The sequence below is a fragment of the Podarcis gaigeae genome (assembly GCF_964106915.1).
Source record: "Podarcis gaigeae genome assembly, chromosome: 4".
NCBI lineage: Eukaryota > Metazoa > Chordata > Lepidosauria > Squamata > Lacertidae > Podarcis > Podarcis gaigeae.
This window is the reverse complement of record NC_139677.1, coordinates 10,408,237-10,435,142: the sequence shown is the minus strand read 5'-3', so window position 1 is coordinate 10,435,142 and position 26,906 is coordinate 10,408,237. Positions and strand designations below refer to the sequence as shown.

At 42.7% G+C, this 26,906-nt stretch overlaps 1 protein-coding gene across 4 annotated transcripts in view; it reads left to right on the top strand.

The window, feature by feature from the left end:
• TBC1D4 (TBC1 domain family member 4) overlaps nt 1–26,906 on the top strand; it is a gene marked incomplete at its 5' end in the record, with an annotated part of 100,869 nt that overhangs the window by 33,816 nt on the left and 40,147 nt on the right. For all 4 annotated transcript variants that reach the window (XM_083737772.1, XM_083737773.1, XM_083737774.1 and 1 more), the window contains 4 exons: nt 7,873–8,469; nt 18,911–19,000; nt 22,491–22,595; nt 24,870–25,002. In XM_083737772.1, coding sequence (XP_083593898.1) covers nt 7,873–8,469; nt 18,911–19,000; nt 22,491–22,595; nt 24,870–25,002 — 925 coding nt within the window. The remainder of the gene's footprint in view (nt 1–7,872; nt 8,470–18,910; nt 19,001–22,490; nt 22,596–24,869; nt 25,003–26,906) is intronic.

Sequence of the window (26,906 nt, the reverse complement as noted above, 5' to 3'; positions counted from 1 at the left end):
AGCAGTGACACCTTGCAGCATGGAGATGTGTCACACACACACACACACACAGAGAGAGAGAGAGAGAGAGAGAGAGAGAGAGAGAGAGAGATGCTGTTTTGCTGTAGTATTTGGTTCTGAATTAATTTGGAGCATGCAGCTGTGATAATGAATTCTTCATAATACCTTCTGTAAGTCCTACGCTGCCTGTCGGTAGAATGCATTGTTTCACTTGCAGAAATATCTTTTTTATTTTCTTAAGGACCCTCCTGTGCCTTTGGGAGCACTCAGTTCACTAAAGCTCTTAGTGAGGTTTTGGATCAGGCCCAATCCTGCAAATGGAAGAGAGTACCCATCTCTGATCCAGGTATTGCACAGAGCAAGTACTTGGCCTAGTTTTCCCCGTGATAATAAACCCATGCCCAGTGTGTACCACTTCTGACTGCAAGCCCTGCTTGGAGTCCCTTTAATAATTTAATAATAATAACAATTTTTTTATTCGTACCTCGCCCATCTAACTGGGTTGCCCCAGCCACTCCCAATTTCTCAATCTTAAAAATCAGTTCTTAGCGTTACTACAGGAAATCTGCCTTAAAAAATAAAAATCCTCATGCAAACTCATGCCTTTCAGTATGAATTTCTCCTGACGAACACATTTTTTGTTCTGTTTTTCTTAATAGAGTCATTTTTAGAATGCCGTTTTCCTATTACAATGCATTTTCTTGAGATTTTTCCACTAACATTTCACCAATGTATGCAATCTTATGTACACTCGTACAGGGGTACCCAATATGGTGGCTGTCGTGGATTACAACTCCTATTAGCTGCAACCAGCTCGGCCACTGATTGAGGATGATGGGATTTGTAGTCTGAAACATCTGGAGGGCACCATGCTGGATACCACTGCCCAAGTATATGCCTTTTTGTACATATTATGTGACTGGAGAACTGCATTGCAAAATTCAGAGAAGTGCATATTTATAAAGATGTGACTGTGCTTTGGTTCAGAGATTGTTTTGGAAAGTGCAGATGTGCTAGGTTTGTCTTTAAATGTGAGTTTACTTTCCCCAATCCCTATGTGCTAGTTTCTCTGCAAAGCATTTTCTACTGCTCATGAGAACTCATCTCTCTGGAATTGAATGGGCCTGAGTTATGCTCTTGGGACGCGGGTGGCGCTGTGGGTTAAACCACAGAGCCTAGGACTTGCTGATCAGAAGGTCGGCGGTTCAAATCCCCGAGACAGGGTGAGCTCCCGTTGCTTGGTCTCTGCTCCTGCCAACCTAGCAGTTCGAAAGCACGTCAAAGTGCAAGTAGATAAATAGGTACCGCTCCGGCGGGAAGGTAAATGGTGTTTCCGTGCGCTGCTCTGGTTCGCCAGAAGTGGCTTAGTCATGCTGGCCACATGACCCGGAAGCTGTACGCCGGCTCCCTTGGCCAGTAAAACGAGATGAGCGCTGCAACCCCAGAGTCGGCCATGACTAGACCTAATGGTCAGGGGTCCCTTTACCTTTAAGTTATGCTTTTAAATGTATGAGATCCTTGATCATTCTTCAGCTGGGAAGTGATTGTTCCATACTGTTAGTATGTAAACCTTCAGTTAGTCAGTGGCCGTATCCCGCAATTGAATTGCTTGGGCGGCAGTTGGTGGAAAAATTTGGTGTTCACTGAAGGACACCACGACCTGCCAGGGGGTTTATGCAGGAAAAACCTTTTGGAGGCAGGAACCTCTTGGAACTGGAAACAACCTGCATTCCTATAGTATCCATTAATTGAAGCTCCTCTGCACATATCTGTATTTTTTTAAAATCTGGAGACGAGCCAGAACAGCCAGTCTTTCAAGGCCACAGATAAAATCACCTTTATTAAAATGTGTGCAAGACAAGTTCTTGCAGACCTAACTCTGTAGATGGCTATGCCCGCATTCCTACTTTGGGTTATGCAGAGGGCAGCGTTTTAAAGTACGTCAGACGCAAATTGCTAGGTAAACAGAAATGCTTTGCCCAACGGTTCAAGACTAGTTTTCGTATTGCTAGGACTGGGTTCGGAAATAAAGCTGAAATAAACAGGAAACTGTACCAGGGACTGCGCTCGCCTGGAGGGCTTGTGTGTGTCTTAACTCTGGCCTGCTTGTTTATTGAACTTAAGATGAAGAAATCTACCTCAGAATTAAAATGCTCCAGTTGTGTTTTGTGGAGTCCTCTTTAAAAATGAGTGAACAGGGGTTAGTGTGGAAGCAAAACACGTTATATGCCCATAAAGGAAGCAAATGTGTTGGATATCTTGGTTTTGTGAGGGTTATGCTTTGTCACTCAGTTATATTTTGGGCATGAAGTTCTTCTGACTTCACTTCTTACATCTTGTCTTCAATAATTGCTGCCAACACAAGTATAATTTTAATGGATTTCTAGCAGGTGTTCAGGGCTGTGTGTTGTAATATAGCAGCCTCTTCAAAAGATCATTACGAGGGAGGAAGTCTGTGTTGATGTGGTAGTGGAACATTAAGTTTTCAAATATAGATGCAGAGCTCAGAAAATGAGAAGTAATATTGATTGCAAAAGCTGAGGCTGGCCTATTTTCCTCCTAAACAGAAGCAGAAATGTTTTCAGCATAGACATTCTGGAATGTGGTTTTGTGGAGAATAACGGCTGATAGAGAATCTGTGCTAGAGATGTGTAGTTCATTTGTTAATGGTGAAGGATAAACTTGCTATTTATCAGGATGAGGCTACATGGGGGGAAGGGACATTTGCACATGGTGCCACAAACATTCACACTTCAAGAAAGTTCTGGAGGTTGGGGGTGATATCCTTATGTAATTGTATATACTTGTACTGTTATGAGTTTGTGGGTGTTTCTGTGTTTCACATGATTCCAGATATTTATTGAAGCTTAACTGAGTAAATGGCACGCAGGTGGCGCTGTGGGTTAAAGCCTCAGCGCCTAGGACTTGCCGATCGAAAGGTCGGCGGTTCGAATCCCTGCGGCGGGGTGCGCTCCCGCTGCTTGGTCCCAGCGCCTGCCAACCTAGCAGTTCGAAAGCACCTCTGGGTGCAAGTAGATAAATAGGGACCGCTTACCAGTGGGAAGGTAAACGGCGTTTCCGTGTGCGGCTCTGGCTCGCCAGATGCAGCTTTGTCACGCTGGCCACGTGACCCGGAAGTGTCTCCGGACAGCGCTGGCCCCTGGTCTCTTGAGTGAGATGGGCGCACAACCCCAGAGTCTGTCAAGACTGGCCCGTACGGGCAGGGGTACCTTTACCTTTACCTTTAACTGAGTAAATACAGGCATGGCAATTCCTATCTTTGACCTAGATTCCTGCTCTGGAGATATTTCACTTCCCAGTTTATGTTGCTCACCTGCTCAGACATATCTTGAAAAGAGCCTGCTTGCCTGGAGGTGCAGTCTGAGGCACCTGGGAGAGTTGCATGCAAGTTAATATTATTCTTATTATCCACAATATATCCACCCCACTAAAACCACACTGCACCCCATAAAACTACCTCTGGAGCAATTCCCTACACATGGTTATTAAGCATGTCAGGAGGAAGGCTAGGCTAAATCCCTTTTCCCTGACACTGAAATAGTATGCACAGGGAATTTTTTATTTTTTTTTAAGTACTCAGCCGCTGTCATATGTGGTCCATCCTAGAGTGGTTTAGTACTTCATTGAGAGTTGGGGCTTTATGTTGCCGAAGTAAACTTGAAAATACTTGTCACAGGTGCAGTAAATAAATAAAAAAGCTAGGATTTGATTTGGTGCAAGAAATACATGCGAGGATGGTTATTATGGCAGTATCCGACAGCAAGATTTAGTCGGTTGCAATGATCTCATTCCTTCAGGCTGGCATAGTATTGTGCTTAAACATTGCAGTTGGAGTTACAAAGATGCCCTATTGATAGTCATTTCCATCTGGATTCCATCCTTTGATGGGAAGAATGAAGGGTGGAAATCCATCAAAGCTGCAACAAGTCCCAGACTGACTATAAGAGTTATATTATCTGCTTCACTTGTAATGTTGGCAGACAAGGTAGAATAAAACTGCAGGAGAGTTTTGTAATATTGCCCCCTTTCCACCTTCTCCTTCATTTTAATGTTTGATTATCTTTCTCTCCTTTTTTTCTTCCATGTTTATGTGTATCATTCCTTTCATATATATATTTTGGATGAGCACTTTAGGTGATCTTTCACTGCTCTTTCTTATTTGGTTTTAAGGGGTATTTTGTTGTTGTTGTTTCTGGTTCTGTTACGTAAATTGCTTCGAAACACTTCGGTGTGAAAAAGGATTGACAGAATAAAGTTGTTGAGTGTTTTGTACACAGATCAGGACAAACACCAATGCTCATGTAATGGGACATGAGGGTTCAACACAAGACAATTGTGATTTACTCTTGCTAAAGGTGATGAGAAGTTAAGAAGAGCCAATGGAGAATAATTGTTTGCCGCCACCCCAACCCTTATAAATAGGAATGGATGTGACTGGAAATTTGGCATAAATTGATGAAACTTGCATTCTCTGCACTGAACATATAACGTCAAGAATGTATGTGCTCTGGGTCATGAACGCTTCCGCCATGTTTGAGCATTGCTTCTGTGTTCACAGTTTGCAGTTAGCCTGCATGTGTCTGTTGTAATTCCTGCATCTTGGTTTGCCTCCCTCCAGCAACTGCCCTCCTTTTTTGAGATCAGCTTGGCCAATGGAAAGATTCCCCCCGTCAAGTTGTGAGTCAATGTGAGTCAAGTTTGCCCTAACAAAAGGAAGAGCCTTTATATATATTGCTCTTTCTTCCCTGGTCTCCTAAGCAAAGCTGATGTCGTACCAAAAATCCATTTGGTCCAAACCTGATGCATCAGTACCATTGGTTTTTTGCTTCTCTCTCTCTCTCCAGCCTTCTATCTCCTACAGGTTGTGCTCTCAATAAATAGAGACTGCTAAACTAGCTCGGTGCCCCAATAGCTTTGAATTCAAAATCTTATAAATTGCACCTGTCTTTGTAGAGCAAAATAATACATCCCTTGGCAACTGCAGTCTTGAGCAATCAATAAACCTGCTCCTTTAGATACAAAGCTTGTTTATGCTTGCTCACAGAAATAAGAATATGTTTTACCTACTTTATGTGCATCTTTATGATCAATATAATAACACTTAATGAGTAGATGGCAGACTTTCCACTTTGATCTTGGAAGCAGAGTCACAGTTGGATAATGCTTTTAAGCAGAAGTTTGAGTTAATGTTTATAAAATCATGTAATCCGAAGTGAGGGCTCTTTGCATCAGTTAGCACCATTGTCCAGTGTTTACATGAGTGTAAACAAAAATAAAGTAATAACACTTGGGTTTATGTATTTCAGAGACGCTCACATGTGAACAATTTAAGGAGAATTTTAAACATCTGTGTGCATGATACAATATATTACCCATAGTTTACAATCCATCCATGTTTATACCTGCAAAATACTTAAACTTTAGTTTAGTTTTAATTATATAGCTTTAAGAATGCAACTAAAAGGGCCTGTAGATAGTTAAATGCTTGACAGCATATGTGCTTCCTGTGTTTTAAATATCAGGAAACACTCTGCTTTTGAATCTGTAATGACTGTTCCTTGAAAAACTATGCAACTGTTGCTGTGAACAGAGTGTCTAAGGAAATGCCGCAAAATAGCTGCCAATTCTGTAGCAAGAGATACTTTTTTTCCTTGCAGAGGAAGAAAGTCTTTAAATACAGTCCTCTTTCTGTTTCTGGAGTTCTGTAGAACTTTGAGAATGCCTTCACTGTTCTGCTGAAATGCTAATAACAAGGTACCACTTTGTTACATATGGAATAGGAGAAGCTTCTAGCTTACTAAATCTTAAGCGCTTACCTAAAAAATTCATAGAGAAAATATTAATGCAGCTAGTGTGTTATGTGTATAGCATTTCATCTTTCGGAGGAAATTTACTAGCAGAATATATTCAGCTTTTTATATGTGAGATGTGTGGCAGAACTAATACTATTCACAGGCTTCTTCACTTGAAGTATTGTATAACTATGGATTTCCCATTTTCTGTATCCCAAATGTATATGGTGGTCAACATAAGCTTGCATGCAGTGGTGGTTTTGTGCTACTGTAAAGCGTATCCCATCAAATGAAAATTGGCTGCCCTACCTTGTCCATTGCCACCACCACCTACCATGGTCGCTTGAATTCTCCAAAAATTGTATGTATTCAAACTCCAAATGGAGAATTTTTATATTACGGGAGCATGCCATATTTTCCTTTGATAGGTCAACGCTAAAAGTAAATAAATGAACTATTGGGTTGTATTTTTTCTAAACCTGTGAGATCAAGCTGATGTTGAAGTTCAAGTAGAAAGTCACCTTTATAATGAACAAATTTCTTATCCATACTCAAGTCTTGGAAATTTGAAATTGTTGCAAAAAATCCTACTGTCGTAAGAAAGGATGCTTTTTATGCTTAATAGTCATGATGGAGAATGTGGTTTCTGAGGATTCTAGGGCTTGAACACTTGTGATTAGAAGTGTTGGTAGAATTGCTTAAACTGTTCTTGGCAAACCAGTTAGCCATTTTTCTGCCTGTTATAGTAATTGTAATGTGCTCTGCTAGGTGCTGTATGGTTTTTAATTATATTTTATTACTTCTTTCATTTCTTTTACTGTAGTTTATTGTATTTCAGTTTGCATTCCATCGAATTCAGATTGCAAATCAATAAAACGTAATATAAGAAATAAAAGAAGCGGTCAAATACAATTGTAATCAATGTAAACATGCTGCAGACTACCAGAATGAAGTTTGTGGAGTTCTAGTGGTCCATGGACCACAGTTAGAAAATTTGTGCTCTTAACCCTCTTCTCCAAGCTTGCAGTAGTGGCAAATACTTCTCTAGTAGATGTCATTGTCCCCTGCCCAAACTGAAGTGTGTGGGGGGGGGGAGAGGTGATAACAGAGATGCACTCCCTGTCTTGGTTTTTCTTAGAATTTTCAGTGTCCTGTTCATGAATGCATGGAGCAATTGATAACTACAGAGGCATATCTGAATTCTGTTTAGAATCAATGCAAAAACAGAGAGAGCATACAGTCCCTAATCCTCACACTCTCCAGTCCAGGTAATCAGGTCATTTTATAGGTAATTGTTTGAATCTTCCATAAGATCTTATGTGTAAGGACTGGGTTATCCCTTTTTCTGGACGCCCATCCAAGGCAAGTGTAAGGTAAGGTTACCAGACGTCCCTGTTTCCCAGGGACAGTCCCCGGATTTACGAATCAGCCCCCTGACAAAATACATCTATTTAGTTGGAAGTTGAAAAGTGTCCCCAGATTCATTGGAAAAAATCTGGTAACCTTGTTGTTTAGTCGTTTAGTCGTGTCCGACTCTTCGTGACCCCATGGACCAGAGCACGCCAGGCACTCCTGTCTTCCACTGCTTCCTGCAGTTTGGTCAAACTCATGCTGGTAGCTTCAAGAACACTGTCCAACCATCTCATCCTCTGTCGTCCCCTTCTCCTTGTGCCCTCCATTTTTCCCAACATCAGGGTCTTTTCCAGGGAGTCTTCTCTTCTCATGAGGTGGCCAAAGCTTTGGAGCCTTAGCTTCACGATCTGTCCTTCCAGTGAGCACTCAGGGCTGATTTCCTTCAGAATGGATCGATTTGATCTTCTTGCAGTCCATGGGACTCTCAAAAGTCTCCTCTAGCACCAGAATTCAAAAGCATCCATTCTTTGGCGATCAGCCTTATTTATGGTCCAGCTCTCACTGGCAACCTTAGTGTAAGGCAAACCTCCACTCCAGAGACAGCACCCTTCTCCTAAAGGAAGTGCCTCTCTTTTTGTTAAAAAGTTCTCCGTTTCCTTTCAGTTTTCATTTTGTTAATGATGTTTCTCTTTCTCCTTTTCTAAAGGTTCCAGATGTCATCAGCAGCATAAGACAGGTTTGCAAAGCAGCCCTGAAAGAGGACGCCAAGCCTAACAAAGACAGCGAAGATGCCTTCTACAACTCTCAAAAATTTGAGGTTCTGTACTGTGGCAAAGTGATGGTGGCACACAAAAAGGCGCCTTCCAGCCTGATTGACGACTGCATCGAGAAGTTCAACCTGCATGAGCGTCAGCGCCTGAAACTCTTGAGCGAGCAGAGGAATGCGGAATCTATCACGGATCTTATGGAGTGCGACGGAGAACTTCCCTCTTCTCCCTTGGACAGTCCCTTTGAGGAGGTGGACGGCCTAAACGGTGGTAGCCCCGGGATGTTCATAGTTGGAAGCCAGCCCAACCTGGCCAGCTTGGCCAGCTCCCGCGTCTCTTTTCCCGAACGCATTTTGGAGGATTCAGGGTTTGATGAGCAGCAGGAGTTCAGATCCCGGTGCAGCAGTGTTACGGGTGTCATGCAAAGGAAGGTTCATGACAATAGTTTGAAAACACAATCCCGGAGACGTCACGCAAGTGCCCCAAGCCACGTCCAGCCTTCTGACTCTGAAAAGAACAGGACAATGCTGTTTCAGGTAGGTTCTGTGTGTAATCCAGAATATTCGCAGCCGGGAGGGTGGAGTGAATGGGAATGGATTGAGGTAGACAAATTTACATACTACTGTATCTTTACTTCATATCTTTAAGTTGGAGTCCTTTTGTACAAACATGCTTGAATCTGATCACTGACAAACAACACAAGCTAGCAGGGGAAGATCCTTACACAGATCCCTTATTAGTCCAAACAGACTCCCAGTCAACGCATCAGAGTTGGAGATGTACTGTTGGTGGCAAAGCACCAGCGATAGCTGCTCTAAACTTCTTGCAAGCTGCAGCTTGAACTTGCTCTCAGACAATAAGCTCTCTTATCAAAATTGTGTTTGCACCTAAAGAAGAAGAAGAAGAAGAAGAAGAAGAAGAAGAAGAAGAGGAGGAGTTTGGATTTGATATTCCGCCTTTCACTCCCTTTAAGGAGTCTCAAAGCGGCTAACAATCTCCTTTCCCTTCTTCCCCCACAACAAACACTCTGTGAGGTGAGTGGGGCTGAGAGACTTCAGAGAAGTGTGACTAGCCCAAGGTCACCCAGCAGCTGCATGTGGAGGAGCGGGGAAGCGAACCCGGTCCCCCAGATTACGAGTCTGTTGCTCTTAACCACTACACCACACTGGCTCTCATCAGTAAAACAAAATGAATCTTAACATCAGTGTTTAGTGGTACAACCATGGTTTTCAGTCATAAAGCGAACAGAATAAGAGGCTGAAATTGTGCAATACATTGAAAGACAAGGTTCCCAACTTCTGATGAGTGGTCAGTGCTGTGTTAAGAGTTCTTCTGCTGTCATTTTATGTTATTTGTCTCCCTCTGCACTTGTCTCCATTCTGCAGCAGAACAGTGAATATTACCATGGTTTCTCAAGTCAGACATCATGCCAAACTACGGTTTGCTAACCTACTTCAGAACGTATTTTTCTCAGTCTGATTTGCTGGCCAGTAATCAACCATAGTTTATAGCTTGGACATTGCAGCAAGCCATAGTTAAGCTACTGCAATTGTGCATTTGAACAGAGCTGAAAGGGAATGCAAGATAATGTACCATAGTAATCGAATACCTATTTTGTGTGTGTGTGTGTGTGTGTATGTATATATATAGCATTCCCAAAGCAAATCCTGAACAAGAAAATAACTATTTCTTGATGTCCTATCTGCCTTAGAATTTATACCTAAAATAACCTGAAAAAGCAGGAGGCAAGATAAGGCTGTCATGCCAGTTCTAAGCATTGCTACACTGCATTGGGGAGAGTTCAGTCACCCAATAGCTTCCCCAAGCGCTCATTGTTGAAAGCACAGTTAGCTATGCATAGTTTTAATTTCCTAATAATACAAAATTATCTTTTACAATTAGTGGGGATCTGTGGTGATGCCACACCTCTGTATACCTTTCCTGAGGAGGCCTTAAAGGCTGTGCCATCACTCCTAAGTTTAGCAGGCAGGGTAAAACTATTCTTTTTCCATGGGACTATTAAATTTTCTGCTGACCAGGTAGATTACCCTTTAGGTTTTGATGCAGCTGTTGCCAGTATCTGATGCAGGATCTTTGCAGAAGATAAACAGGTCTGGATCTGTTTAGTGCATGGACAGGAGACTGTCAGGGAACTCGAATGACAGAGGTTTGAGTTCCATGATGGAACTTAAGGCGGTACCTATAAAAAAAACACAGCTTTGTTTACAGTATAGCCCTGTTCATATTTACTCAGAAACAAATTTCCAATGTGACTTCCTCCACAGTTTATGATTAGGGCTATAGCCTTTAATTGTTCTTTTAATAAAACAATTATATATATATATATATATATATATATATATATATATATATATATGCTTTCGTAGATTTTCACGGGTACAGGAATGCAGGTTTTGCTGTCCTCGGGTGTCTTCCCGTGTAAAAGTTGGGGTGTCTAGGCGACGTTTCGACGAGGTCTCACTCGTCATCTTCAGGCTGGTGCTTTCGGCTTCTTGTTACTGGAACAGAGCGGGATCTCAATGTTTGAGTTCCTATAAATACTGTAGAGGGGGTGTGGTGTCTAGCCTCCAATGTTCTGGGCAGAGAGGAAGTTCCCAGGCTAGTGTGCCTTTTCTTCTTTTGTTCCTTAATTACTTGAGAGATACCTTGAGTGATTTCTTGAGTGAACAAGCGTGACGACATGAACAAGCGTGACGACACATCCCGCTTGCCAGACATCTGGAAATTAGCCCTCCCCACAAAAACTGACACCAGATCCAGAGGCACACAGAACGCCAACACCAATCAACCACACCAGACCCAAACCCAGACCCTCTCCACAGATGAATTACTGACACCATCCAGTAGCCAATCCATGGTGGCACCTCCGGATGCTGCACCCCCCTGCAATCCCTACACAGATCTGGCTGACACAAGCCACAAAACCACAGCTCGCCCCTATACACGAAGCCAAGCCAAAGCACAACTAAGTGCAATACAGCCATCTTCTCAGGAAAACTCTTCACAAAGTTCAAGAGGTCAAGACACAAAGACTTTAGCAACTAATCCACACCTAATGACCCACCTAAGTGGTACTCAGGATATCACTCAAGAAATCACTCAAGGTATCTCTCAAGTAATTAAGGAACAAAAGAAGAAAAGGCACACTAGCCTGGGAACTTCCTCTCTGCCCAGAACATTGGAGGCTAGACACCACACCCCCTCTACAGTATTTATAGGAACTCAAACATTGAGATCCCGCTCTGTTCCAGTAACAAGAAGCCGAAAGCACCAGCCTGAAGATGACGAGTGAGACCTCGTCGAAACGTCGCCTAGACACCCCAACTTTTACACGGGAAGACACCCGAGGACACCAAAACCTGCATATATATATATATATATATATATATACACACACACACACACATACACACACACACACACACACACACACACACACACAGACACACACATTTGCACGTGTACAAACACAGAGATATTAAACAGCCCTGGCAACTATTTTTGGCAGGCAGATCTGTTAAGAGGATTTAAAATTAAAAATTACACTTAACGTTGCAGACTGTAGTCCACAAAAACTTCTGCCATCAGTTCACAATCTTCAGATGCAAGAAGCCTCCTTGTTTTTATTACGAAACAGTGCAGTGCCTTACAGAAGTGAGCCCGGTTGAGTTAAGTGGAACTTTTCCCTAACAAGTGTGTATAGGACTATGACCAACATGAATGCTATTCCAGAATTTGCAGGCATAATAATAATAATAATAATAATAATAATAATTATACCCCGCCCATCTGACTGGGTTTCCCCAGCCACTCTGGGCGGTTTCCAAAAATATTAAAATAATGTAATACATCAAACATTAAAAGCTTCCCTAAAAAGGGCTGCCTTCAGATGTCTTCTAAAAGTCTGGTGGTAGTTGTTGTTCTCTTTGACATCTGGTGGGAGGGCGTTCCACAGGGAGGGCGCCACTACCGAGAAGGCCCTCTGCCTGGTTAAAGGCAATAGTTTATATCAGGGGTTGGCAAAGTTTTTGTGGCTTGGGCCAGTTCACGGTCCTTGTCCCATTAAACTTTAATTAGTTTAATGTAAATGCCCAGTGCGCTTCCATCGTCACAAGTCCCACTACAGCAGAGTATTTCGCACAGCAGTTGAAGAAGGGCAGGAGAGGCAGTATCTTTTCAAAGAGGAGTCTTGGAGCATGCGGTTTGTAACTCAAAGATAAGGTTTATTTACAAAAACAAAAAAAACAACCCTGGCGAAGAACCACACATCTCAGCAAACACGCCCAAAAAGGGGAGAAGGGAGGAACAAACACACGGGAGACTATTTATACAAACTCATGTTCCTGGAAGCCTAATGACCTCCAGCTGCTCAGTGATTAGAGCATTTCTGCTACCTTTTAACCCTTTGATAGCAACACCCCCTCTCGCTCGTAACACTGAGCTGTACCAACCTTAATTCAAATTTAAACCTGAACAGAAACATTTATGAGATTGCGGACCCAAAGCTTTCGTAAAACCGTCTGCAAGATTTTCTTGGCTTGGACAATACTTTAGTTCAATTAAACCTTGTTTTACACTTTGGCATACATTTTGATAACGGATATCCAAGTGTTTTGTGTGTGCCTTGAATTGACCTGATTTAGCTAGTTTAATACAAGGTTGATTGTCTTCCCACACTCTGATAGGTAGGGAACATTCTCCAAACAATTCTTGTACCAGTTGCTTATAAAATTCCAGTTCTCTACATACATCTGATAATGCATTAAACTCAGATTCAGTTGAACTTAAAGCTATAAGTGACTGCTTTCTTGATCTCCAACCAATTAGTGCATTTCCAAATTTTATCGCCATTCCTGACACTGATTTTCTATCTGGTCCAGCATCTGCCCAACTGCTGTCGGCCCAACATTCAAGTTGTGTGCTGCCCTCTGCTGATAGTTTTAAGTGAAACCTTTTGGTAGTTTGGAGATACCTTAAAACTCTTTTTACTCCTTGCCAAGCATGCATTGATGGTTTTTCAGCTTGTCTACACAGCATGTTGACAGCATATGTTATATCGGGCCGAGTCCACTGTGCAATGTGGAGTAGACTGCCTATCGCTGACTGGTAAACCCCAGGATTACTGAACTCTGCCTGTTGCTCGGCTTGAGCATCCTTTGTGTAACTTAACTCCATTGGGGTTTTAACACCAGCACAGTTGTCCATTTTAAACCTTTCCAGCAACTGCTGGATCTTAGCTTCTTGGCTGAGCCAATAGTTCCCATTTTCATCTTGCTGAATTTTAACTCCTAGATAAACAGATACATTGCCTAGTGATTTTATCTGAAACCTTTCTCCAAGCTTTGTGGCAAATTGTTGTGCAAGTTTATCATCCTTTCCACTGTATAATAAATCGTCAACGAATATCAAGACTGCTTCTTGTTCACATCCCGAGCCTTTTAGATAAAGACACGCATCTGCTGTGCTCTTTCTGAACCCCATGCTCTCTAGAGCATCGTTTAAGCAGGAATTCCAATTACGGGCGGACTGTTTCAACCCATAAATGGATTTGTGTAGGCGCCAGACCTGGTTTGGCTTGTCTCCTTCAAAACCCGGTGGTGGTGTCATATAGACTTCCTCCTGTAAGTCTGCGTTTAAATAAGCCACATTGACATCAAAATGAAACAGCTTATTTCCCTTCTTAGCTGAAGAGGCTAAAAGCATTCTTAGTGACTCTGATCTTGAAGTAGGGGCATAGATTTGAGAATAGTGAACACCTTTGTGTTGCGAAAACCCTTTTGCAACTAGTCGGGCTTTATATTGCAACTCCTCAGTAGTTGTGGGCTTTAAACGATATACCCATCGACAACCTACAGCTTGTTGCCCTTTCGGAAGCTCTGTACTTGTAAACACACCGAGAGACTTCATTTAAGCCATCTCCTTTTCATTGCTTCCTGCCACTTTACGGCTTCTGAGCTTGGAAGCTGTTGTACATCCATATAGCTATCTGGCTCACACTGTGCCATATTTACGTATACACTTGTCACCTTAAACCGCTCTGGCGGCTTGCCCTTTGTGGCACGATTTGACCTGCGCAATTGTTCCTCTTGTGCCCCCTCTGACCGTTGGCTGTCAGAATCTGTCTCAGACTTTATACCTGGACGCGCCCCTAGGGATAAAGACCTCCGTTTAGATACCTCCCTTGGGCTTGGTGTTGCAGGCGACCTGCTTCGCTTTTGCTGTCTGCTAGGCCTACTGACTGGCGATGTTGGAACACTCCTAGATTCTGGCTTTTCTACCCTAGGAGAAGAACCTTGTGCCTGGTCAGAATCTGCATCTGAACCATGTGCACCATCCTCTTCTGGCTCACTACTCTCTGGCCTTTCATTCTCAGCATGAATGCCTAAATCATCTCTCAAAATGTCAGGGTTAGCATGTAAGTGAGTCCATCCAGATTGCTCCATTTGGGTTCACGAACCTCCAAGATTTGGCGTGTGGTTCGTACCCACAAAAGATGAGTTTCCTAGCTCTTGGACCTCCCTTTTTCCTTAACGCTTTTGGGATAAGTACATAGGCTGGACATCCAAACACCCGAAAGTAATTAATTTTGGGCTTCTTCCCATATAAAGCAAAATAAGGGGTAGTGCCAATTACAGAATTATATACTCGGTTCAGAATATGAGTAGCCGCCTGCCAGGCTTCCGCCCAGTAACTTTGAGGGAGTTTAGCATCAAACAACATAGAGTTTGCCAACTCTTGCAGAACCCTGTTTTTACGTTCGGCCACGCCTCCTTCTTGGGGGGAATAAGGTGTAGACAGACGATGCTTAATTCCCTTTTTCTTAAAGAAATTCTGCAACACAGACCCGGTAAATTCTGACTCTCTGTCTGTCTGAAAAGCAAGTACTCTAGTACCGAATTCAAGTTCTACTGCATGAACCCAATTTTTAACTGTTTCTGCAGTATCTGCTTTTGTTTTGAGAGGAAAAAACCATGTAACCTTTGTTTTGTCATCCGAGAGACACAGTGCATACCTCGAACCTCCCATGCTAGCAACAGGCATTGGGCCACATAGGTCCATATGCACAAGTTGGAATACTTTGTCAGATTTCCTATCTGAACTGGGATAGCTGCATCTATGAACCTTCGCCCTTTTGCATGCAGTACAATCCAAATACTTAGTACATTTGTTCATTTTGCACCCTTCTGATAATTCAGGTTGCCTTTTAACATACTGAAAATTAATATGTCCCAGACGGCGGTGCCATAAATGGACACAAGAATTATGGGTAGGCGTGTTCACACAACCAGCATGAACCTGTTCAACTTCATCTGGACTTGTCTCAAAATAATATAACCCATCTCTGCATTCCACTTGCAAAAGAGATACGTTATTCTTTGAAATAGTGCAAACCCCATTTTCAAACACAGTTTTAAACCCATTTCTATCAAGTTCTGACACAGACAAAATACACCCCTTCAATCCCTTTAGCACGTAGGCATCAATTTCTGTTTGCAAACATTTCAAGAACACTGTGCCTACGGTCTCTAAGGAACGTTTAGTTGAATCTGCCATTGTCACAACTTTAAGGGTTTGCAAATGTCTGCAGTTCTGCAAACGGACACTAGATGGCGCCACCAGGTGGTGAGATGCACCACTGTCGATCAACCAGCGTAGATTGCTGCCTTGGCCACGCCCTTGCATCAACGCCATTACTGAAGCCATGTGCTGTGTGCTGTGGGAGTAGCCATGACCTCCTCCTCTTCTTCGACGCCCCCTGGAACTCCTTGTCTGGTAACTAGGGGTAATGGCCTTGGTGCTGTCTTGACCAGGTTCACGTGTGCAATTCCTAATTAGATGGGAAGGGGAACCACAGCGAAAACAGTGTCTAGCTGCAAAAGCATTTACTGTGTGCTCAAACTCAGCATCAACACTCTTAGGCACAGCATAACTCCCCTTTAAAGACAAACCTCTTTCTCTTTGCCTTTTATCCTGTTCATCTGCAAGCCAAGATGAAATGTATTCAAGGGTTAATTCAGTTGAAGGCATAGCTTCCAAAGTTAGAGCTAGAGTCTCATAGCTTTTATCAAGAGAAGACAACAATATGTATGACTGCTGCTCCATAGAGAAAGGAATGCCCAGCTGTCTTAGTTGATTAAAGGCAGACACCATTTTGGCAATATGTTCTTTCACACACGCTCCCGGTTGGAGACGTAAATCAAACAAATATCTTGTAGCATGGATCTTGGCCCCCGCAGTGTTTCTGGAATTTAGCCGCTGCAGAACCGTCCAGACCTCATGCGTGTTCTTTAACTCAGAAACATAAGGCATTTGTTCTGGTCCCACTGCCAAAACTAGTAGACCTTGGGCTTTCCTGTCGCGTTTCTGTGAAGCTGCTGCTGTTGCTTTGTCTTCTGCAGACGCGTCTGCAGCTGCCTGTAAAGGCGGTGCTTCAGTACAACTCCACAACTCTTTTGCTTGCAACCAAACCCTCACTCTAGCCTTCCAATCTTGCCAATTTTTCCCATTGAGTCGCGTAAACGGGACAGAAAAACTTTCCTGGGACTCTGCCATCCTCCCTGGGGCTTAGGAACGATACTCACACACCTGTAGACCGTCTCCCAGCTGCTGAGGTGGCTCCTTGAGGAATAAGGCGTCTTCCAGCGAGTACAAACTGCTCAGTGCCTGTTTAAAACTTTTCTAGGCACATTGCAGGACTCAAGCTGCTTTGAAAGCTTTCGTTGTCGGCAACCGCTTCTGACTTCGCTCCAGTCCTTGCATAAATCACTCTGAACTGCACTCCTTAGCTCCTTCTTGACGTACAAACATCCATAACCTGTCCCATTAAACTTTAATTAGTTTAATGTAAATGCCCAGTGCGCTTCCATCGTCACAAGTCCCACTACAGCAGAGTATTTCGCACAGCAGTTGAAGAAGGGCAGGAGAGGCAGTATCTTTTCAAAGAGGAGTCTTGGAGCATGCGGTTGGTAACTCAAAGATAAGGTTTATTTACAAAAAGAAAAAACAACAACCCTGGCGAAGAACCACACATCTCAGCAAACACACCCAAAAAGGGGAGAAGGGAGGAACAAACACACGGGAGACTATTTATACAAACTCATGTTCCTGGAAGCCTAATGACCTCCAGCTGCTCAGTGATTAGAGCGTTTCTGCTACCTTTTAACCCTTTGATAGCAACAGTCCTGCAGTGGGCCAGAGTGTGTGTGTGCGCGCACACATGCACAAACGCTATTTCTGGCGCTCCTTCCAGCGCAGAGGAGGCATACGCAGCTTCCCATTGGCTACAGGAGCTTCCTGCAACCAATGGGAAGCCAGCCAGCATCGCAGAAGGTGGTCCCTGCTTTGCTCCGCACCGGTTTAGCGCCGAACGAGCTGGCAGCGGGGATCCATGGACCGGTTAAATGACCCCCCATGGGACGCTTGTGTCCCATGGGCCTTAGGTTGCCGACCCCTGGTTCATATGCTTACAATGAATACCCCATTGATTCTCACTCGTTAGATTGTTGGGAACTTGGGTTTTTATACCTGAGGAGACCCAGGACAGAGTTGGGCATTCGCATGCATGAGAGAGAGAGAGCGGAGACTGTAGTCATCCACGCTGATCCATGCTGCTCAAAGCCATTTCAGCCCTTCCTTTACTGTTTCTGTTCCTCCCCTAGATATTTTTTCATCTTTCCTTACAAATTACTTGCTCCTTCATTTTACTCTCAGGCCTCTCCCCTCTCCCTTTTGTTACCTTTTTACTAAGGATTCATCTACAGTGGTCAGTTAAAACGTTAAAAATGCGTTATAAACCTGTGACATCAGAGGGCGCTATAGAGCAGTGATCCACTGCCAATGGAAAATTGCATTGAGAGTTATTTAACTTTTTTAAAGCATTTTTACAGGTCAGTGTAGATCTAGCCTAGGTCTGGGGCTAGCATTGCTAAAGGCTGCTGGAAATCGGAGAGTTGTCTGTAACATATGCTGTATACTTTCTCCTGGCCCAGTATGCAGGTTATAAATGGTAAAAAAAAAGTAATAATATGTTCAGCAAATGGAGCGAGAGGAGAAAACTTCACAAAATGAAATATAAATTTTGATAGGAATATGTGATGGTTGGTAGGTTTTAACCTGTGAGGCCAGGATTGTAGTTTGTAGCACTGAGGAAGCAATGGCTCTAAATAATGGAGCAGTGTCTCTAAATTATGTTTTTGTTTGGTTGACCACCACCTTAAAAGCATACCAAAGCTAATTATATACTGCAAAAGATACTGTATATGTTCAGCTGATAACACAGCCAGCAATTTGATGTACAGTACTGCTGATAAAATTCCTTGTCCTGTTTACACTTACTTTCTGCTTTTGGTGTTTGTTAAATCTGTAAACATGTGAGATTAGCTTCTGGATGACTGGTTAAGATGATCTTAAAGATCCCTTAAATTGAAAATATTTGCAGGCAAGGTTATTACTGTAGCATTTAGAGCAAATTCATCAATGTCTATTCTTAAACTGCATGCTGATGCTCTTCCTGGTTCCTCTTGACTATTTTTCTGTACCTCGTAATTCCCATTATTCATCTTCTGTCACCTAGTTTTATTCTGAATATTTCCAGTTGCCCTGACTTTTTGGAACATTTGAGAGGCTTGTTACTGAGACTTCAAGCCTGTGTCTTCTGTGGGAGCTTGCATGACTGACTACTCATCCCATAGATAAAGTGGAATCCTGAATAAAACAAAAGCAAATATATTATATGCCTGTTCCTCTTTCTCTATTCCGATTGCTTTCAGGTGGCTTAGCAGAACTGTCACCCTGTCTTTAATCATTACTGTTGGCATAACATCAGTTTTTGATACGCTTCCCTTTGATAAACAGGCACGAGTAAAAATTTCTGGCGCCTCAAGTCTCAAGGATAGCTATTTGTCCATGATGTTCTGATTGCCTTAACATGTTGTTGTTGTTTCCTCTCTTTTCAAGGTTGGTCGATTTGAAATTAACCTCATCAGTCCAGATACGAAATCGGTTGTGTTTGAGAAGAACTTTAAAGATATCTCCTCATGTTCTCAGGTGGGTATCCAAGCTAGCTTAATCGTGTTTGGATAAAACAAGCTGGGCATCTTCAGAATAAAAACAGGTTTGGAAAATTAAGTGTAAGCAGAAGGACTGAGGTGGGAGGAACTATTTGTTAACATCTGCTTAGTTGTTCCTGCTTTTCACTGTAGAATTAAGGGAATGCCAGAGAATTATCCTGCAGTATCAACAACAGAGACATCTGTTAAGTTTCATGCTGTTTGCTGCTGATTTCTCATTTCCAATCCTCCTTGTGGTAATAAATTTTTCTTAGAACATTTAGAACAACAATTTGAAATTAAAAATAAAATAAAATTGAGTGATCAGTGGGTACTTTTGACATGACGCTTTGCCTACTTATTGAAAGAGAAGTTTCAGTTCCTTCTCTTTATTAAGGTAATTGCAGGTGAAAATCTTAACTGTTCTTCACATCAAAAATTAAAAGTATCAGAGAGACAAATGATGAAATAGCGCGCTGGGATATTTCTTGATCATTCCCCTGCCCCCCAAAATGGGGTCTTGTCATGACAGCTAATCCTGTTACATGTGCAAAACAGATGGATCTGACCAGTGAATGTGCTTTGTAATAGAAATAGTGAGATACATGCTTCTGTGGGCTTTGTGTATGGAAGGCTGTTTCTGCTTGCAATTCTCCATTGCTCGATTGCAGCCACTATTTTCCAACAAGACTTGCAGGCAAATACCTTAATCACGTCATCATCTCAGTTTTCTCATCACCGGTTTTAGAGTTCTCAAGCATGCATTCTCTTGGACTAAAATAGCAACGTCACTTCCAACCGGCTGTTTTCTAGTGACTGACACTTTTGCAGGAAGGTTGCATGCATTGAACTTGTACAAGCGGATCACAAATATCAAAACATATTAGTATGGCGTGTCAGAAGCAGCTGTGAGAGTTTCCCTGTACTGAGAACAATAAAAGAAACTCACCTGTTGTTCTTGGGATGTTGAAAAATCTTCCCAGGGAAGACCTAAGAGGAGAGAACCTAACTGACAGTCACACCAGTTTTAAGTTTTAGGGTTTTCCCCCTTACACACAGTTCTCTCACTTACTGTGTTGTGGTAAGGAGCAACCCTGTGGTTACTTTCACTCCCTTAGTGCTGGTGAAGGAAAGAGAATCGTCTGCTTGCTTTTGATTCAGTATGAATTTCTGCTCCATTTCTGTTGATGTCTGAAGTCCTTGCACTTCTCTTCTGCAAGGACTTTATGATATAACCAAAGGGGATCCACAAGATGGTGTTGGACTACAACTCCCATCTGCTCTGGTCAGCATGACCGGTGATAATGTATGGGGAGAGCTATAGATCAGCAGCACATGGAGGGTTGTAAACTGCTGGCAAAAACCTTTACATGTTTACTCAGCCATAACCCCCACTGAGTTCAGTAGGACTTAACTCACAGATAGGCATGCATAGGGTTGCAGAATGAATACCTTCCTCCTTTAAACTGTTTAGTGTGGTCAGTGCTGTTCTTGGCTTCTTAAAATCACTTTTTTTCATGTTTTCCATTTTACTACAAAACTACTTCAAACATAATCATCATTATTTTATTATTTATACCCTGCCCATCTGGCTGGGTTTGCCCAGGCACTCTGGGCGGCTTACAGCATGTATAATACATAGTAAAACATCAAATATTAAAAACTTCCTGAAACAGAGCTGCCTTCACATGTCTTCTAAAAGTTATGTACAGTGGTACCTCAGGTTAAATACGCTTCAAGTTACATATGCTTCAGGTTACAGACTCCACTAACCCAGAAATAGTACCTCGGGTTAAGAACTTTGCTTCAGGATGAGAACAGAAATCGTGTTGCGGCGGCAGCGGGAGGCCCCATTAGCTAAAGTGGTGCTTCAGGTTAAGAACAGTTTCAGGTTAAGAACGGACCTCCGGAACGAATTAAGTACTTAACCAGAGGTACCACTGTAGTTCTTTATCTCCTTGACATCTGATGGGAGGGCGTTCCACAGGGTGGGCGCTACTACCAAAAAGGCCCTCTGCCTGGTTTCCTGTAACCTCACTTCTCGCAGTGAGGAAGGCCAGAAGGCCCTTGGAGCTGGACCTCAGTGTCCTGGCTGAACGATGGGGGTGGAGACAATCCTTCAGGTATGCAGGGCCAAGGCCGTTTAGAGCAGGCATCCCCAACCTTTGGCCCTCCAGATGTTTTGGACTACAATTCCCATCACCCCTGACCCCTGGTCCTGTTAGCTAGGGATCATGGGAGTTGTAGGCCAAAACATCTGGAGGGCCACAAGTTGGGGGTGCCTGCTGTAGAGCTTTAAAGTACCAACACTGGACCATAAAGAAGGCTGATCGCTGAAGAATGATGCTTTTGAATTATGGTGCTGGAAGAGACTCTTGAGAGTCCCATGGACTGCAAGAAGATCAGACTTATCCATTCTTAAGGAAATCAGCCCTTAGTGCTCACTGGAAGGACAGATCCTGAAGCTGAGGCTCCAGTACTTTGGCCACCTCATGAGAAGAGAAGACTCCCTGGAAAAGACCCTGATGTTGGGAAAGATTGAGGGCACAAGGAGAAGGGGACGACAGAGGACGAGATGGTTGGACAGTTTTTTTCTCGAAGCTGTCCAAACTACGGGAGCAAGTGGAAGACAGGAGTGCCTGGCGTGCTCTGGTCCCTGGGGTGATGAAGAGTCGGAAACAACTAAATGACTAAACAACAACCAACACTTTGAATTGTGCTCAGAAACATACTGGGAGCCAGTGTACCAAGACCAGCGTTATGTGGTCTCGGCGGCCGCCCCCAGTCACCAGTCTAGCTGCCACATTCTGGATTAGTTGTAGCTTCTAAGCCACCTTCAAAGGCAGCCCCGGGTAGAGCGTGTTGCAGTCTCGGCCGGCGTACCAGATGAGCATACAAATTTTATACACGTACCAGTGTACACAAATAAACACTGCTTGTGACCCGTTTCAACTCAGGCTGAGGCTGCCGCCATTTTCATTTTGTATGCTGGGGCCTAGAAGTCAGGAGCTATGCCAAGTAGAGACTTAACTATTTCGGATCTTCTCATGCTCCCCTCAGAAAGAAAGGACACAAATCATTGTGGGGTCCTTCTTGATTCACAGGGCTTTGGGGGAGTGTCGTAAATGTATACTGAGAGGAGGAATAGGCAGTGGAAGCAGAAACAAAAGTCAGAAAAATGATTCCGACTCTTCAGTGTAGTAATTAAAAATAGTGATCTGTTTGCTTTGTTTCGTTTTTGGAGATGTGTGTTGGAGCAAGGAGCATCACATATTCAGAAATGTTTGTATATATTTATACGCTCTCTTTAAAACCACAAAAGGATCATGGTTTTTCTATCTATATGATTGGGAAGCACTATACAGGAAAAGTAGGTTTAGTTACTCCTGATTTTTTTAAAAAAATGCTAGAGTCTTAATGATGAGTAGTTGATGAGCATCAATTAAATTTTTACTGTATGTTCAGCTTTTCGTTTTATTTCTCTCCAGGGCATAAGACACATAGATCACTTTGGTTTTATTTGTCGGGAATCTGCGGAACCTGGGATCAATCAGTATGTTTGCTATGTGTTCCAGTGTGCAAGTGAATCTCTGGTAAGTCACTACTGTTTACTGTATTCTTCCGTTCATCTAGTGATTTGTATCTCAAGAGCTATAAAAGTTCAAAAATGTGGTAAGATATTTGTGTTCCTTTTTTTTTTTGGACCCAGGCCAAATCCATAGCGTGATCTCCTTGTGACTCTTAGTTCTGGACAGTGGGGGGGGGGGGGGAAGCAGCACACGCTTCTAGTCTTTGTTTTCCTTCCCACATCCTATGGCAGTAATTTCATGTGCCAGGGCACATTCGGCAGATATTTCTTTTTTTTTTTAATAATATTGATTCAAATTTTAAAGATTACAAAGAGAAAATTAGAAAAAACAAAAAAGGGGAAAAATATACAGAAAATACAATACAAAAATACAAACAGTTCGAAAAAAACGGAAAAAAACCAACAGCTCAAACTTTTACATAACTTTCTTTCCTTTGCTTATTTCTTTGACCTCCTCACACCTCCCTTTTTTGTATTCTAGTTCAATTAGATATTTCTGCAAATTTTACATTCTCGTCTTTCTCCAATTAAAAAAATCAATTTTTACCTAATCCTTTATATCATTTCTGCTAAAACCACATTACTTCATTCCAACAGCCTTCTAACATTCCTTAATTTTACAATGTTTCTGTAAATAAACTTTAAATTTTCCCCAATCTTCTTCCACCAACTCTTCACCTTGGTCTCGGATTCTGCCAGTCATTTCCGCCAGTTCCATATAGTCCATCACTTTCATCTGCCGATATTTCATACCCATTTTGAGCAGGGTAATGAAGCGCAGCACATCTCCCTTTTCTCTTCACCAAGATATGGGCAGCGGCATCATCACAAGGCCAGGAGGAAAGAGACCCTGGGATTCAAGAGTCTATGATGATGCTGCAGTAGCAGGGGAAATCCCAGGAAAAACCCAACAGTACCCACCCAAAGTACTATAATCCTAAAAGATTATAATAGCTGCCTCCCCCCACGACCAACACCCATAGTTGCAAAAAGGGTATCGCTTGTTCTGATGCCTGATTGACATTACCTCCTACATTCCTCACAAATAACTTAATACACTAGTTTATGCATGCACAACTGCCTTCGGAGCTTCTATATCGGCAGGACAGAATTTTATTCTGTAATTTCAGGTGGTGAGAATGGCTCCAATTGTAACTAAAAGCTGTTTTGACAGAAGAGTCAAAACAGAAATCTGTGCCTAGGCTCTTGTGCCATTTAAGGCTTCGAACAGTTAGGATCTAAATGATAAAGATGATGTGATCTTTGGAAAGAGAAAATTGCACAGCCACCAAATACTCTGCTAAGCAACAATCCATAGACGAGGGCCTCGCTTTCCTTGCCTGGCAAATATTCTTCACAAGAAAGCTGTGGAACCGTGTCCAAATGCAAAAAAAGAAGTTCAAAGCAAACTAGAAGCTACTGTAAAAAGCGAATCTTGTTCCAGATTTTTCCAGACTCGAGGTCTGGCTTTCTTAAACGGCACAACATAAAATATAGGAAGGGAAAGGAGATACTGAAAAGCTTCTTTGCGGGGCATGAAAATGGATTTGAATCTCTATACCACTTGAGGGGAAGGCTTGTAACCTCTGACCCTTTTCCTGACAGAGAATGTAAAGTTTGCCCCCCTCTAACGTGGGAGAGTGTGGGAATTTTGCTTGCCTCTATTTGCGATTGTGTCGGGGGGGGGGGGAGCACGGCCCAGACTGCCGTCTGGAAACGATAAAGGCTGGCGAGCTGTTCAGTTGGTTACTAATAAGTTGGTAGCTTGTCTTCAGCTCCTTTTAGTCCCACTACATAAAGGCCCAGTTCTCTAAATTAAATTCTATCCAGGAGTAGGATTTAATAACTTCATTATGCTTATTGGAAAAGTTAAGTTTCCGATCCCTATTATCAAACAATTCAGCTGTGTTAAAAAACAAACAAACAAGAAAAACGACACTTGTTTAAAAAACAACAAAAGCAACCCAAATGTGAAACAGAGCCTGCAAAAGTCTATTTTTAACAACCCATTTAAATGAAAATAGGACACAGGACACTGGCAGATTCTTCCACAGACGCTGTAGTGAAATGAAAGGGTTCTTAGCCATTGTGTAACTCGCGTTCATTTCTGAAGGAGCATCACCTCAGTTTGCTGTGCTTTTTTCTAATGGTAACTCAGTGGTTTGCTAACTAGATTGAAAATCTAGTGTCTGGTTTAAATATGTATGTATGTATTTTTATGTAACTGGTATTAAAATGCACACATAGGATTCATTGGATTTTAATCCTCCCTTTTCAGGTGGATGAAGTAATGCTCACTCTGAAACAAGCGTTCAGCACAGCTGCAGCCCTCCAGAGTGCCAAGACTCAGATTAAGCTCTGCGAGGCCTGCCCCATGCACTCGCTGCACAAGCTCTGCGAAAGGATTGAAGGTAGTTGTGAGCCCTTGCTTGCTTTCTGAATCTGGAGCATTGTGCTTTGCACACAAAAGTGCCACGGGGCTTTGTTTTGCAGTAAGTCAAGCTTGTTTGCTTAGGGTGCCATGCTAAGTCTTCCAGTGTCCATAAACGCCTGGTTAAGGCTGTAACTTATGTTAGATTGCCTTGCGTATACCATAACTGTGAGGGAATATAACTTAACTACCCGGACCCTGAGATCATCTTCTGAGGCCTTTCTTCCTGTGCCTCCTCCGCGAGACATCCAGAGAGTGGCAACACAAGAACGGGGCCTTCTCTGCAGTGGCTCCCCATCTGTGGAATGCTCTCGCCAGGGAAGTTCACCTGGCGCCTTCATTACACACCTTAAGGCGCCAGGCACAAACCTTTCTTTTTAACCAGGCCTTTGGATGATCTGATTTACATCCAATGCCCTTTTAAAATGTTCCAGTTACAGATAGGTAGCCGTGTTGGTCTGCCATAGTCAAAACAAAACAAAATTCCTTCCAGTAGCACCTTAAAGACCAACTAAGTCAGTTCTTGGTATGAGCTTTCGTGTGCATGCACACTTCTTCAGATACATTGAAACAGAAGTTTCCAGACCCTTCTATATAGTGAGAAGGTGGGGAGGGGTATTACTCAGAAGGGTGGTGTCCTTCAGCTCTCTATATTGGACAAACAGGCCAGACCTTACGCCAAAGAATAAACGGACATAAATCGGACATCAGGAATCACAAGACAGAGAAACCAGTAGGAGAACACTTCAATCTCCCAGGATATTCTATACAAGATCTCAAAGTAGCTGTTTTACTACAAAGGAATTTCAGAAATAGACTGGAAAGAGAAGCTGCTGAATTACAACTTATCACCAAACTTAAAACCATGGAGAAACCTGGCCTGAACAAAGACCTTGGATTCTTATCTCATTATACATGACAAAGCCATTTTTCACCTTTTCACCCCTTGCTTCTTCCTGTAAGACCTATTGCAGTCGTTAAGAGTCGTCAACAGGCTCATCACAGCTATCTGCCAACCACCCATTCCCACCACCCTTCTGAGTAATACCCCTCCCCACCTTCTCACTATATAGAAGGGTCTGGAAACTTCTGTTTCAGTGTATCTGAAGAAGTGTGCATGCACACGAAAGCTCATACCAAGAACTGACTTAGTTGGTCTTTAAGGTGCTACTGGAAGGAATTTTGTTTTCTTTTAAAATGTGTTTTTTTGAGGGGGCCACTATTGGGTTGTTGTTTTTATTTTTATTATGTATTTTGTGGTTTTATGTCTTGATTTTATTCTGTGAACCACCCTGAGACTTCCGGGTATAGGGCAGTTTATAAATTCAAACAACAACAACAACTTTTCTTGTGGATATTTGGTTCTGTATCAAGAAGGCCCACCCACCTATTATAGGCCCCCTTCTTGTTATAAGGTTATAGGATTCCTGACACAGCCATAAATAGGGCATGTGCCAGATTGTTGCCTTTTAAAGGAAAGGAAGAGGGGATACCTTGAACTATTTGAACCCTATCTAGAAGAAGAGCTCTGCAAAATCAGACCAAGGTCTAGCGAATCCGTTCAGTAATTGTGTTTCCATTGGTGGCTAGAGAGGTTGTTTTGCAAAACCCACAAAACAGTTACTGAAGACAACAGCTTGTTCCCTACAGACCACCCAGTGGTGCCTCAGAAGTCAAACGGAATCCGTTCCGGAAGTCCGTTCAACTTCCAAAACGTTTGGAAACCAAGGCATGGCTTCTGATTGGAACGTTCGCAAACCGGAACACTCACTTCTGGGTTTGCGGCATTTGGGAGCCAAAATGTTGGACTCGCAAGGCATTCGGGATCCAAGGTACAACTGTACAGTGGTGCCCCGCAAGATGAATGCCTCGCAAGACGAAAAA